General features: G+C 39.1%; 1 protein-coding gene across 2 annotated transcripts; it reads left to right on the forward strand.

Annotated features, from left to right (window-relative positions):
- The first annotated feature begins 214 nt into the window (after positions 1-214).
- Positions 215-14251, forward strand: gja9a (gap junction protein alpha 9a). 2 transcript variants are annotated; one of them, XM_043717818.1, is made up of 3 exons: positions 215-659; positions 3045-4577; positions 12372-14251. In XM_043717818.1, exon 2 carries the CDS (start codon positions 3073-3075, stop codon positions 4573-4575), a length of 1503 nt encoding a protein of 500 aa, XP_043573753.1. In that variant the 5' UTR covers positions 215-659; positions 3045-3072; the 3' UTR covers positions 4576-4577; positions 12372-14251. The 2 variants fall into 2 exon arrangements, with proteins under 2 accessions (XP_043573753.1, XP_043573751.1); XM_043717816.1 differs by lacking the exon at positions 12372-14251 and having other exon boundaries at positions 3045-5351.
- Positions 14252-16161: the final 1910 nt, after the last annotated feature.

Here is a 16161-nt window from a genome sequence, read left to right on the forward strand (position 1 = left end):
CAATTCTTAATTTGTCAGAAGTACATTAAAAAAAGCTAACTATTCTCCTTCCCCTCATAACTAGGCCGGGCAGAAGCATCTTTTTATTAATGGAACAAGAGGTTATTCATTTAACTGTGAAATGGGACATGACCGATTGATTGGTTCCCGTTTTTAAAGCACAAAATTATTGGTGAGCGATTTGTACCCTCTGGAAATATAATTTTAAAAATTTGGTCTTGACAAAACAAGTTTTTTCATCCAGATGATTTAGTTCCAAATGCCTAATTTAATCTTGAAGTCCTTATGTTGCTTTTATCTAAACAGAAGGCATTTCATCTTACTTTTTGTAAAATGTTACAATTTGATTCAATTTTGTACACAGCAGGACAGTAATTCCTCCAGGCATTGCTTTTAATAAGTACAACAATGTTAATTGAGGTTATTGCCCTTGCAGCCACCATGATGTCAGCAAATTGATTTCTCTCTTGCTATAAGTATTACACTGCAGCAGCAGAAATCAATGGCACACACACAAGCACAATTTGGAATTACTTCAACATTGGCTATGTGAACATTCTTTTGTTACCAGCTTGACAATGGATAACTAAACCCGAAGCACAAAAGTAAAATCTACGAGTGAATTCTACAGCTCAGGTGTTTCAATGGATTTAGCACAGGTCAGTTCTCCCTGTTTTGTACTCTGTACTGTGTTTCTGATACACATTGAAAATTGTGATCAACACAGATTTCAAAAGTATTTTTTTATAATGCGGAAGCTCTATAAAATGTTTTAAATGATCAAGCTTGTTTCAGTTATAATTTATTAAAATTGGCTGAAATTCCATTTTAGACAAAAAACAAATAGAATGAGTTAAAACTTATAACAATACGAAGACCAATTCAAATTTAAGAGTTTTGATTGGACAATACAGCATTTGTGATACATTCTCAAATCGTAATAATGTTGGTCATCTGATTACCAAGAAGTGAACATACTGGAATGATCACATTTTTCAGATGTGCAGATGTTTAAATAATAGATTTACTAGAGAGTTTTTTTTAATGTTATTCTTAAATCAGTCCTCCTGGGACAGAAACTGTAGACAAAAAGACCATTTCCAAAAATACCCTGAAGCAGCTATTTGAACAGTGGGCAACTGGTGATTCTATCTCTGATCTTTCTTGTTGTGATCACAAGATTCTGACCCCAACCTTTTCTGTGTCCCTGGCATTCCCAATGCCTGCAACTAATTTTCCCACCATTGTTTCCTATACTCACGACAGATACCCTTCCTAACCTTCCTGGTGCTCTAAATTAAGTTTATTTTCCTAATCCTTCTCATGTCAATGACTGATTCTCTTGCTGTTTCCCCCTTGTTGATTATCTGCCTACTCTTCTTTATAGTTGCTAGTGATTCTCTCTCCACTATTTCTAGGAAAATCTCCAGGGAAGAAGTGGGAAGAACAGAAAATTTTGATCTAATATAGTCATGCTCAAGGCTTGTGTCAATACTGTGCTGTGCTGTTTAAAAGTGTTAAGCTTTAACAAGATGTTCACTTCTTCATATAAATTCTGGTTGGCATCAATATGAAAAACAATTCTTCATCTGGGAGTACTGTGAGAATTTATGCCTTCTCTCAACAGATGCTTCAGACTTTGACTAGCACCTCTGGGATTCCATACAGATCAAGTTAACCAGCCATCTGCCCAAACATAAATAGAAATAAAATCACAAAAGAAACATACTACAGATGCTGAAAATCTGAAATAAAAGCAAGAAATGCTGGAAATACTCAGTAGGTCTGGAAGAATTTGTGCAGAGAGAAAAACAGAGTTCATGTTCAGATCACTGAGCATTCATCAGATTTGGGAAGAGTAAAAAATGAAATAGGTTTTGGGAAAGGGAAGGGGAGGAGTGATGAGACAAAGAATAAAAGATAAAGGCTACAGAGATTAAATGACGAAGGGTTTTATGAGATAAAACCAAAGGAATTGGTGATGATATAAATAAAGAATGAAATGATGTGTCTAGAGGGGTTGTGAAAGGTAGGATCCTGAATGGCTACTATTCAAAAGTAAATTAGAGAAGTTAGATAAAAGATTCCATTCCAGCAACAAACAAAAATTAAATGGGGCAATAATTACGACCAGAATGGCTGAACTCAATATTGAGTGCTCCTCTGAAAGATGAGATCCTGTTCTTCAAGCCTCCTATCAATTTCACTGGGATATGTACAGCAGCAGGCCAAGGTCCAAAAAGGTCAGAGTTGTAGTAAGGTGGGAAGTGAAACTGCCAAGCAGCTCGATGCTCGGTGTCATTCTTGCAGACTGTGAGTGTATGTGTCTGCCTTTAGTTTCCCCAATGTAGAGGTGGTCATGTGGGAACAATCACACTTAGCTGTATTAAACACAACCTCTTTGAAGTTGCAGGGAATGCCACCTGTGTATAAATCTTTGTAGGTAAGAAATCACCATTATTTCAGGCACATGTACCTTCTAATTGTTTCATACACTAGCCTGGTTAATACTGTTCCTTTTGGTTCATCTGACCTGTGGATGAGATTCCTTAATAAAATAACAAATTGAAGTTGATCTTAAGAGCAATTATTATTCAGTGTACATTGGGTGGTATTGGTGAAGATGAGTAAGCTTTTAATTTTAGATTTATTTTCAAATGGTACAATATTTATTGTTAGATGAACTAACAATAGTTCGACAATAGGCAAACTAGAGAATTGGCTGAGAATTCCTGATGAAGGGCTTATGCCCGAAACGTCGATTCTCCTGCTCCTCGGATGCTGCCTGACCTGCTGTGCTTTTCCAGCACCCACTCTCGACTCTGATCTTGAGCATCTGCAGTCCTCACTTTCTCCTAGATCACTGAAGCCCCTCAAACCTACTTTCTCTCTCAATTAAATCATAATTAACCTGTATCTTAACTCCATCTATGCTCCTTGGTTCCATAATATGTAATAGCCTTTCCCAATAGATCTATCGCCCATCAGGTACCTGTTAATTAAACAAACAAGCTGTCTAAAATGACAATGATTTCTGTTGTTAGGACTCCAACCTGAAATGAAGCAGTGAGGATGGGCGACTGGAATTTCCTTGGAGGGATTTTGGAGGAAGTTCATGTCCACTCCACCATTGTTGGGAAAATATGGCTGACAATCCTTTTCATATTCCGCATGCTTGTGCTTGGAGTGGCTGCTGAAGACGTATGGAATGATGAGCAGTCAGAGTTCATCTGCAACACTGAGCAGCCTGGCTGCAGAAACGTCTGTTACGACAAGGCCTTTCCAATCTCTCTCATACGTTACTGGGTTTTGCAGGTCATCTTCGTGTCTTCGCCATCCCTAGTGTACATGGGCCATGCCCTATACAGGCTCAGGGCACTGGAGAAAGAAAGGCAGAAGAAGAAAGTAGAGCTGAAGGGTGAACTGGAGGAGACCGAGACCATGCTGGAAGACAGGCGTAGGTTAGAGCGAGAGTTAAGACAGTTGGAGCGCAGAAAATTAAACAAAGCCCCGCTCAGGGGCTCTCTGCTGCGCACTTACGTCCTGCACATTCTCACCAGGTCTGTGGTGGAGGTTGGATTTATGATGGGTCAGTTTTTGCTCTATGGACTTGAGTTGGACCCTCTGTACAAATGCAAACGGTTGCCCTGCCCCAACATTGTGGACTGCTTTGTGTCCAGACCCACCGAGAAGTCTGTCTTCATGCTCTTCATGTTGTGCATCTCAGCAGTTTCCCTCTTTCTAAACATCCTCGAAATCATTCATCTGGGCTGCAAGAAGACGGGGTTGGGGCTTTTTGGATATTATCCCAAACTGAAGGAGGAGGTGGGTGATATCTTTATCCCCAAGTCACAGAAAAACTCGAGTGCTCAGCGAATCTCTGTCTCGGCAGTGGGACACACACACATCACGGTCCCCAGTGCTCCAGTGGGTTACAGCTTGTTGCTGGAGAAGCCAGCGGAAGCTACAATGTATCCGATATTTACACCCCCCGAGCTCAAACCCATCCTGAATGATCAGAAACAAAGTTACAAAGAAACGCAACATCAGCCTCCTGCAGCCACTCAATGTCATGCAGGCTCGAGCACAGCGTTAAACTGCAGTGAAGGACCCAGCGGATCAGAAGTTCCCAGCCAAAAGGGTGAAGAATGCAATGAGCCCTCAAACGCAGCTTGCCTTCCCGCCCCGAGCCCGCACTCAGCCAGTCAGACCGAGCTGTCCACCGCCGGGACCTTGTACCCGACTCTTCACAGCGCCCCGTTCCCCGCCGCGATCTCCGCCAGCGCCAGCCGCACGCTCCGCCGAGTCAGCGCCACCTTGAGCTGCGCCGCCGACTCTGAGGCCGGTCACAGGAGGAGGTGCGGCTTCGGTGTGACCAGGGCCCGGACAGCTTCGAAAGGCGACCTCAAAAGGCCCAGCAGACCCGACACTCCCGAGTCAATCTGTGAGTCGAGCTCCGAGTCGAAGCACAGCGGAGACGGCGGCAGTCCGCAGCGGGCTCTCTCCCCCTCCCGGAGAATGTCATTGGCAAGTAACGCCAGCGGCAGGCGTGCTCCCACCGACCTCCAGATATGAGCGTTAGTCTAATTAATACCTTATCTCTGTTAAATATAAGAATACATGTTCGGATCTGAGCAAAATGGGATTGTTTTGTTCCCAGTTTTCACCTTTAGATCTCCAATGCAGGTATATCCCTCCTTAAATTTGGAGACCAAAACTACATGCAATATTCCAGGTGTGCCCTCACTAAAACATGTATTATTTTGGAAAGACTTCTTTATTCCTGTACTCCGTTTCCCTTGCAACAAAATTCAACATGTCATTTCAAAGTAATATGCTGTCAGTACAACCTGTCATGAAAACATGACCATGAAACATTAACAACAAATAAAGTCTCACATTCCCCAAACAGATTTCCGTTTATTGTATGCAGTGCAAACCAAGACATGTTTCAATGTACATAGACCATCGATCTTATTTTTTTTAAGCGTTAAGGGGCTGAAACCAATATTGCTGGACACCATGAGGATTTAAGAAAGGGGGAATCAGGGATCGGCGATGAGGTAATCGCTTTTAAAAGTCTGTTGATTGTCGCTGAAAGGGAGAGTCAGACGGTTCCATGAGGCTCGAAAGTTTTCTGATCCTGAAAGAGCGGATTAAACTAGGAAAGTGCAAGGTGATGCACCTTGATTGTTGCAAGTTGAACCATCCGATTATATGATGAAACATAGTATTGTTGAATTAAATGATCAGGAACACAAGAAAGAAGAACAACAGTAAACCATGAGTCATAGAGATGTACAACACCGAAACAAACCTTTTGGTCCAACCCGTCCATGCCGACCAGATATCCCAACCCAATCTAGTCCCACCTGCCAGCACCCAGCCCATACCCCTCCAAACCCTTCCTATTCATATACCCAACCAAATGCCTTTTAAGTGTTGCAATCATACTAGCCTCCATCACTTCCTCTGGCAGCTCATTCGATACATGTTTTTCCTGGAGTGTCAGAGGCTGAGAGGTGACCTTATAGAGGTTTATAAAATCATGATGGGCATGGATAGTATAAATAGGCAACGTCTTTTCCCTGGGTGAGGGAGTCCAGAACTAGAGGACATAGGTTTGGGGTGAGAGGGGAAAAAGTGTGAAAAAGTTGCCCCTTAGGTCTCCTTTATATTTTTCCCCTCTCACCCCAAACCTATGTCCTCTAGTTCTGGACTCCCTCACCCCAGGGAAAACACATTGTCTATTTATGCTATCCATGCCCATCATGATTTTATAAACCTCTATAAGGTCACCCCTCAGCCTCTGACACTCCAGGAAAAACAGCCCCAGCCTATTCAAACTCTCCCTCGAGCTCAAATCCTCAAACCCTGGCAACATCCTTGTAAATCTTTTCTGAACCCTTTCAAGTTTCACAACATTCTTCTGATAGGAAGGATATGAGGTTGCTCCACTATTCAGTAGGTTCATCTTGGGCTTCAACTTCACTTTCCTCTTCCCATCCTCTTCCCATTTCCCTTGATTCCTGGAAAGACCAAGAACTTCCCTTAAATGTAGTTGGACCACCCAGAATAGAGAATTCCAAAGTTTTGCAACCTTTTGAGTGAAGTAATTTCTCATCTCCTAAAATGTTAGGTCCTTATCCTGAGATTGTTTCCCTTATATGCAATTGTCCCCCCAGCAGAAACAATCTCCCAGTCTTGACCCTGATAAAGCACTTCAGATTTCCTCTCATTCTTATAGATTCCAGAGGACACAGACCCAATTTAATCAGTCTCTAATCATAGGACATACATGCCAGGGTCTGATCAGGTGAACTCCACTGTATCATCTCCAATGCAAGTATACCCCACCTTAGATTTGGAGACCAAAACTACATACAACATTCCAGGTGTGGTCTCACTAAAACATGTACAATTTTGGAAATACTTCTTTATTCTCTTACTCCAATTCCCTTGCAACAAAAGTCAACATGTCATTTAAAAGTAAAATACTGCAGATGCTTGAGATCTGTAATAAAAACAGAAAGTGCTGGAAAAACTCAGTAGGTCTGCAGACAACTGTGGAGAGAGGAGTAGAGTAATCGTTTCAATTCCAGTATGACTCTTTTCAGAACACCAAAAAAAATATAAATTTCCATTTTTATGGCCAAAAGTAAATAACATCTCATTTCCCCACATTATACTAAATCTGCCAAGGGTCAGTTTGCAATGCACAATGAAGCAAGTTCGATTCCTGCAACCAGCTGAGATCACCATGAAGGACTCTCCTTTTCAACCTGTCTCTCTGCCTGAGACATAGAACCCTTAAAATGGCCACCCAAGTGGACAGGGTTGTTAAGAAAGCATATGGTGAATTGGCTTTCATTAACAGGGGGATTGAGTTTAAGAGTCGTGAGATCTTGTTACAGCTCTATAAAACTTTGGTTAGACCGCACTTGGAATACTGCGTCCAGTTCTGGTCGCCCTATTATAGGAAAGATGTGGATGCTTTGGAGAGGGTTCAGAGGAGGTTTACCAGGATGCTGCCTGGACTGGAGGGCTTATCTTATGAAGAGAGGTTGACTGAGCTCAGACCTTTTTCATTGGAGAAAAGTAGGAAGAGGGGGGACCTAATTGAGGTATACAAGATAATGAGAGGCATAGATAGAGTCGATAGCCAGAGACTATTTCCCAGGGCAGAAATGGCTAACACGAGGGGTCATAGTTTTAAGCTGGATGGAGGAAAGTATAGAGGGGATATCAGAGGCGGGTTCTTTACACAGAGAGTTGTGAGAGCATGGAATGCGTTGCCAGCAGCAGTTGTGGAAGCAAGGTCATTGGGGACATTTAAGAGATTGCTGGACATACATATGGTCACAGAAATTTGAGGGTGCATACATGAGGATCAATGGTCGGCACAACATCGTGGGCTGAAGGGCCTGTTCTATGTTCTATAATGACTCTCAGATTTAAACCACCACTAGTTATCTGTGTCTCTCATGAAAAAGCAGCTCTATAGTCTGATAAGATGTTGTAAATTTAGCTTAATCTGCCATTGATGTGTGACTGCCAGTCAGATTCCATTTAATTTTGCTACTTAACTATTTAAGCAAACTTTTAACAATTTTGCACTGTCAGAGGCTAATTCTTAATCTAAATTTAAAGTTGAGGAAAACATACCAAACCCACCAGGTGAACCAAATTCCTGACTTCACACTCAGCCGATATCATACATAGCCGGTATCATTGACTATCCATACACCCCTTACCTTTGATTCTTTATTATTACAGCACCATTCATTCTGCTATGACATTTCTAACTACTTGGTACATTTATTGTGCATGCTTAAAGATAAAAGCAACAGATTGAGTATATTAAAAAACAAATTAGACAGATAAATGTTGGTAATTTGCATATTGGTGAGAGTATCAAGAAAGAGATTGCTATATATATTTTGCTTTTTACTAATAAGTACCAAGGAGGAAACCATTTGACCCACCATATTTCATCCATTCACAGAGATCCTGCTGTTTGTTTCTTAAATAATTCCAGGGTATTTTCTTCCTTTAACCTTGATGTTTCTTTTACATGTTTACATCTTCTGAGTTTCTTGTACTATCCTACTGAGTATCTTTCTCTTTCACCTTTGATAATTTGTATAAGCCATTTTCTTTTGTAAGTTCATTTCATGCTGTTAATTCATTAGATGCATGTTTGCTTAGTTAAAACTTTTTGTTTTTGCATAGTATTTTGCTTGCATGTTTGAATAGATTTAAAGGTGTTTCACATGGCCTCTACTGAAGTATTACTATTGATTCACCTGTTTAGTTCCCTTATTTCGTGTAATTCATACTTTTAAAGTTGGGAACTCTCCATACCAACTGATAAAACATTCTGTAATATATTCCATGACTATCTTTTACATTATTTAACTACACATTTGAGGCTCAACATTTGTAATGCAATAGATCTTTAACACACGCACACCAGTAATAATCACAAAGGTGTTGAAGCTGTAACATGAGCCATGTTCACTGTTGTTTTTTTAGCTATAACATAAATTGCAAACATTTAGCCAGCAATGTAGATGATAAATCTGAATTCACATCACTTGATATCTAATTACCATAAAACTTATTGGTCAAGAGGATTTAACATAAGTGTAATAACTCAACACAAAAACTGATGCAGTTCTATCTTTAAATTCTGAGAATTATGCTAAATGGTAAGATAATGCAACAAGGATGAAACAGAAATTAAAATACAGCAAGGGAAGAACATTTTAGCAGCTGCTGCTGACTTAACGGTATATCCAAACTTTAGTCTGACAACAGGGTTATTTAATTGTCCAAGTTAAAAGTTGAATAACACATATTTTTGTTATATAATGAACTTATTTCTACAAGGTATAGATTGATTATAAAATTACTCTGCACTAGCTTCTCCTACTTTAACAAAACTGAGCACATCAATCTATTACAATGGACCAGTCTAGTGTTCCAGTATCATACATTGCACACCAACAATAGTCGCATTTATATTATGACTTTAATGTTTTAAAATTTTCTAAGGTGCTTCGCAGGAGAATTATCAAACAAAAGTTCACACTGAGCCACAGATGATGAAAACATACTTGGGAGGCAGGTTTTAAGAAGCTTCTTAAAGGAGTAGCAAAACAAATAGGGAAATCTAGGGAGGGAATTCCAGACAAAACACAAACTACACATCAGTTTCTCCTTTTGTCACCCCATTGAACCTTCTGCTGATGTTCCTAGGACTCTTTATGCAGTTGTAATGGACACCCAACAGGATGAATAAACGATATTTTTGTGGATTTATTTTTCAAAAGGATAAGTGGAAAATACAACCATGTTTCTTTTATTAGTTCAGTGTTCTTAGCTGAGCAGACCCAGACTAATTATTGCTAATTTAACTCACACTTGTCACTGAAGCTACAAAATCATCAAATTTTAACAATTGATTTAAAATATTTCATGTTGAGAACAAAAAGTACCTGAGATGAAGTATAAAATCTGGGTACTGAAATGTTCCCAATATTGCATAAACAAATATTTTAAAGAGCAAATACTTTTTTTATATAAGTAAAGTCTTCTTACAAAAGATTGCTCTGACCATGGTTGTCTTCTTTTCTAAATGCTTGAAACCTGGAGTTAGTCCTAAATATTTATTTAATAGATTTTCCTCAATATGGCACATGTATCCTATTCAAAATGGTAGATTTAATCTGCTCATAATTTCAGTCCTGTCCACTCTTCTGTGGATACTCCTAACTTGGAATGTTGAACTTCTGGGTATCAACTACAGACTCCATGAGTTCCTTCTGTTGAAGTGCATGTATGCTGAAATATCATGGTGACCAGCATGTAATCTGCAGATCCACATTACATCTTAAGAGTTATGGCAGACTATTTAAACAACAGTACGGAGACTTTCATGTACTTTCTCACTCGTTTGTTTTAACAACAATATCTACAAAAACTTGCATTTATAAAGAACCCTTGAAATATAGTATAGATAGAATATAGGCAGATGAATGAGTTACAGGGGCTGTTTGGCAGGCAGAAAGAATGGATGAAAAAAGAACAATGCCAACAGGACGAGAGTTGTGTCAGTCACCTTTTAGTTAGTGGAGTAATTGCCAAACTTTAACTAATTTGCTAATTTTTTCCAATCATGTGTTTTCTGTTTAATATGACTATTAAGAGACTTAAGAGTACACAGCCAAATGACTCATGTGCTATTTTGCAATTGTAGAAATCTTTTTAACGAATTGTTTATAATGGTTTTTCCCTTTAATTAAGCCTCCCCCTATTCACAACATTAATCAGAACTGATACTAAACAAAAATGCAGTTTTGTGAGGGAATGTGTCATGGATGAAAGGTACTCATTTGCAGGCATCGTGTATAGTTGGATAATTAGTCATCCACAATACTAGAACCTAAACGTTGCTTGCAGAGTTTTTGGAAAAACAGTGGTGGTGTGGGAGATAAACCATCTGCTACAATGTGATCTGTTCCCCAACAAGACTACAGAGGGCTCTATGAAGCAGGTTAGGCCATGAAATGACACCACTTGTAAATGTACTTAATTGTGACTCAGTAGATCCCCAAAATCAAATTTTCTGTATATGTTTTTGGGTTTTAATATTTTAGTGGTGTAATGTACAACATTTCTCCCTCTCACTTCTGGCTTCATCTGTTTTCTGAGATAAAAAATGACACATTGACTGTGTACTGCAGTGAAGACCTTTTGCATGTATTTTTAGATTCTTTTTAGTACATGTAGGAACAACGATGGTGTATACTGCATCTGCAGAGCAGGAGAAGGTTGAATACTATGGGACTGGGTTTGGTGTCCACAGAAACAAGAAACTGAAGCTTCATTAAAATAAGTGAAATACTGCACATTGTACGGTTCTATATATGATGGACAAAGGCAGGAAGCTATGAGCCATCTAATTAGTATACAGACTAACATTCACAATCATTGACTTTCTGTCAAAGTTAGTGAGCTAGTTTGTTAATTAGTTATATACTATTGTAAACACATTCCAAGATGTGCATGATTTTGACCTTTTCTCAACTAATAATGAATTTATTTCATAGCAGCAAGATTTTCTACTTGACTTCATAGCACAGGAAAAAGGGGAATGGCACAGAAAAATGGCATCAAAGCTGATAACCTGCCATGATCCAGAATAGGGGAACAGCCTGAGGGGCTGAATGGCTTACTCCTGCTCTTCTGTTTCATGTAAAACATTATGAATAGATTACTTAAATTTTGAAGAATTTATGCAAACATAAGTTCATTGATGGACTTCAAGTTATTTTCTTTAGTGGGCTCTTAAACTACCTTAAATGATCTCATGAATAGTTGTCTATTGTACATATGGAGATACTTTATGCACATTGTATGGTATAGAGGAGGTGAGTGCAGGAATGAATGGTTCAAACAACTTCCAGGGAACCTTCTGTTTCTTGCTATCTTGTGGTTTTGGAACCAGGAGTTGATCAACAATGAAGTACTTCACTTATATTCACAACTTGCTGTTTTTCAGACTAGGTGAACTGTTGTCTATCTTTCTCCTTCACAACAATCATAATTATTCTTCCCTTTATTAAGACATAACTTTTTAAAGTTGGGATTCAAACATAACTAAAAGTGGATCAAGAGCACATATTCCAAGAGCAATTTAACCTGAAAAATCTTAAATGCAATTATTTATATCTGAGGAGTACTACTAATACTAGTAGCCAGTAGCAGTGGTGGACTCTCCCTCTTTATGGGCATTTAAGCGGGCATTGGATAGGTATATGGAGGATAGTGGGTTAGTATAGGTTAGGTGGGCTTGGATCGGCGCAACATCGAGGGCCAAAGGGCCTGTACTGCGCTGTATTCTTCTATGTTCTAATACTAAGAGTCAGATGTATGTAAATTAGTAGTCCATTCAGTAGGTGGGGGATAAATCATGTTACAGCCATAATTATCAAAGGGAAGTTTTATTTTCTTTTCTTTAGCAACAATATTGAATTGAGTTTTTAAAGAAAATAATATTTAAGCATAATACTTGTTGGTAATAGGATCCTCAAACAGTAATGATTCGACATTATTTATCTGATAGAAGGATGAAATACAACTATATGTTAAATATATTGGCTGGGATTTTATATTTCAGCACTCCTGTTGTGTGTTGAGAGTAGATACTTTGCAATTTTGACACCAAGCTCTGCAGTCTATGGCTGCACCATGTTTTTGCTGGTAAAATATGGGAATTGATTCCTGTTGTTTCTGACAGATTATTGTTAATATTGCTTATTTCCTATGGTATGACTGTTTTTATCTTTCCTTTTTTTCCCTTTCAGATCACTGTACTTCAGCTTTTAACCATTATGAAAAAACAGAGTCAGTAACCAAAGGCTTTAGAAACTACTGAAAATTTTATACTTGAACTGGAAAGATTATCACATTCTCTCCAACCACTGGGAACACTGCAGGCCCTGTATTTAATATGCTGAGAATAGACAGATCTTACTACGCTGCATTGCTAGTTAGGAGCAATATCCTTAACAAATTATACAGTGACATTTGCAAGTAAGGAAATTACCACTGTCACTTGAATAACATGAACGTTTCAAAAAGTAGTTCCAATCAACTATATTCCAAATTTCAATTTGGATTCTAGGAAGTTCTTAGGCTAACTCCTGGTTGTAGAGGGTTGATATAACATTGCTATTGTTACAAAGATCTATCAGTGGTATGGCGCCAGTGAAGTGAGCTATGCTGCAAAGAGAAGTGAACAGTAGATATTGTCCCAAGTTATATCATTTGTTGGATTTCATTGCCTAGCCTACTTTCAGAAAAGTGCTAATCATCTGAAAAACAATTTCCCACAAAAATCATAAAACATGAGTGATGGTATTGAGAGGCACAAGCAGAGGTATCAGAACTGATTGTCACAGGAAATGTTAAATAACAGTGTGGATTGCAGCAGTTCAAAAAGGCAGTTCACCACCATCTTCTCAAGTGCAACAAGGGCTAGGCGATAAATGCTGATCCAGCCAATGACATGACTAAATAAAAAAAACAAGAGTGAATAGTCCTCTTTTAATCTGCAATCATCAGCCTCCTTCTCAAAAACAAAACAAAAACTTCACCACACTGCCTTCACAGACTGCCATTGTTCTCCAAATTCCCTTTTACACGATCCTAAAATTATAAACATTTAATGTAATAAATCTATTATAAAACCCCAATCATGTGCAATTCCATTTTGAATTCCATCAATCAGGTTCTATCAAGCCAGAGGAGGGAAATGTATCTTATCAAAGTCACAAATACAATCTGAGTTACTGTGACAAAAGATAATCTATCCCTCCTCAAGCTTCTTGACCCGTCTGCCACCTTATGATCCTCAACCAACACCTTTCCACTGTCTTCCAGCTGAGTGCTCTTCTTACTTCTCTTCCTGTTTCTACTCTTATCCAACTAATCTCAATGAGAGAATCACCTGCAACGACCTCTTGGCATGCCCCATCCATTCCATTAGATTGCTACTTCTGGAATCCCCCAAGAATCAATTCTTGGTTCCGATCTACAAATTTCTCTTTGCCAACATTATTTGAAAACATAATGCCAAGTTACACAAGTATGTTGATGACACCGGTCTCAACATCATCACTATCTCCGAAACACCTCCAAATGTCTCTAATCTATCACACAGCTTGTTCAATATCTAGTACTGGATGCTCAGAAATTCACTCTGAATAAATATTGGCAAGACCAATGCAATTTCTTTCAGTCCCTTCTCCGAACTCCATTCCTTCACTACCAAATTCATTTATTATGACCCTAGCTAATGGTAGTACTGGACATCAGATCCCAGAAGGAAACCTGGCTTGACAAATAATATGTTTAATTTTTGCAGTTGTTTACCATTGTGATTAGTGACCAAAACATATATACCCTAGGCTACAGATATTCTTTAACAACAGAACATAAGTATATTACATAAAGAAGAAAGCAATGTATAAAGACAGCTAGAAATACCTTAACACAACCAGCAAAGCAAAATGTTAACCCATTCACCTACACTATCTTCTTAGAAATATTCAGTTCCAGAGACATTTCACTCCTTTCTTAACTCTAAGCTTTTCCTTAACTGAAGAATGGTGCCAGGGTTGAAGGGTTTGAGACATAGGTAGAGGCTGAATAGACTTGGGCTATTTTCCCTGGACCATTGGAGGCTGAGGGGTGACCTTGTAGAGGTTTATAAAATCATGAGGGGCCTGGATAAATAGACAATGTTTTTTTTCCTGGGTTGAGGGAGTTCAAAAGTAGAGGTCAAAGGTGAGAGGGGAAAGATTTAAAAAGGACCTAAGGGGCAACCTTTTCACGCAGAGGTTGGTGCATGTATGGAATGAGCTGCCAGAGGAAGTGGTGGAGCATTTAAAAGGCATCTGGATGGGTATATGAACAGGAAAGGTTTGGAGGATCTGGGCCTAATGGTGCCAAAGGGGACTAGATTTATTTAGATATCTGGTTGGCACGGACGAGTTGGATCGAGGGTCTGTTTCCATGCTGTTCATCTCTATGACTCACTGGTTTTATGATGTCTCCATACTTTTTTTCCTTGGACTGCAGAGACATTTAACAATTTCTTTTTGGGTCCATTGGAATGAACATCTCCTAGTTCTAATGGTCTAAAACTTTTCAGTTCGAACAACTTTAAGATTTCAGTCCATACTCTGCTGGCTTGGAAACTCCACAGACTACTTTAGCTATGATGATTGGTTTCCCTAATCTAAAAGCTGATTTTCCTGTTAGGAGAAATGTTCTCCCTTCAGAACTGAACTGACTCTTTAGAACAGTGACCTTGAACATTCCGTTCTGAAGTCAAAACTTAAACTTGTGTATTTCTGGTCAGTGTAAAATCAGCAGATCAACATTCCATTCATTAACACTTCTGGGACTCTGCTGGACTTTATTCCAGTTACATGCTTTTTTGGAATTGATGTAGATATGTCATTGTTTCAAGTGACTTTCTGATAGTTTTTGTAAAAACTATCTTAACAGAACTCCCACATCCACTTGCCACTATTTTAAAGTCCAAATCCCATTACAATATATACATGTCATGCACCATACAGCACAATTCCTTTTCCTGGATACAGACTATTCATAACCTTCATGTCATTTTTTTTCTCTACCGGGAGATGAGCCTCCAACCACAAATCCATGCAATCAGAAAAACATTTTATTTCTGCCTTTGTAACTTTGCCCATGGGTGTTCCGTTGATTTGTTTGTATATCTGGTTGTTGAATGTGAAGTGTGTTGTGTACAAGGTATTCGCCAAAAATGGATACCCGCGCAATTTCATCAACAGATGCCTAAGAGAAAGACAACGGAACGAGGACATGCCGCAACCCAAAGGACTAGCCACACTACCATACATCAGGAGCATTTCAGAACTGACAGCCAGACTACTGCGACCACTAGGACTTATAACCGCACACAAACCAACAGCCACACTCAGACAACAACTCACCAGAACGAAAGACCCGATACCCAGCATGAGCTAAACCAATGTAGTGTACAAAATCCCATGCAAGGACTGCACAAAACACCATATAGGACAAACAGGAAGACAGCTAACAATCTGCATCCATGAACATCAACTAGCCCCACTATAAATGCCGGAGGAAAGACCACAGAAGCGCTTCACAGGAGGCTCCCAAGCACTGAGGATGTCACCTGGACAGGGGACGAAACGTTTGCAACAAAAATTTCCAGCTCGGCGAACAGAACCACAGCAATGAGCACCCGAGCTACAAATCTTCACCCAAACTTTGACCATTACTAAAATATTTAAATATTGGTGTCACATTCTGGGAGCAGGTTAGCTGCATGACAATGTTGAAGATTGGTTGTGTTTAGGTTTATGATTATTTTTATTATGGTTTGGGGTGAGGCATTAGAATTTTTTCCAAAATGTTTGGTCACTGATGTGTATAATTGATTCTATTTGCAATTACTGGAACAAGCATTCAGAGGCAAACAGGGCAGCACATTAATTATCTGGAAATACACAGCAGTCGGGATATCATCTGTGAAGACAGAGACGGAGTTAACATTTCAGGTTGATGAACTTTCAT

The sequence above is a fragment of the Chiloscyllium plagiosum genome, chromosome 27 (genome assembly GCF_004010195.1).
Source record: "Chiloscyllium plagiosum isolate BGI_BamShark_2017 chromosome 27, ASM401019v2, whole genome shotgun sequence".
NCBI classification, from domain to species: Eukaryota; Metazoa; Chordata; class Chondrichthyes; order Orectolobiformes; family Hemiscylliidae; genus Chiloscyllium; species Chiloscyllium plagiosum.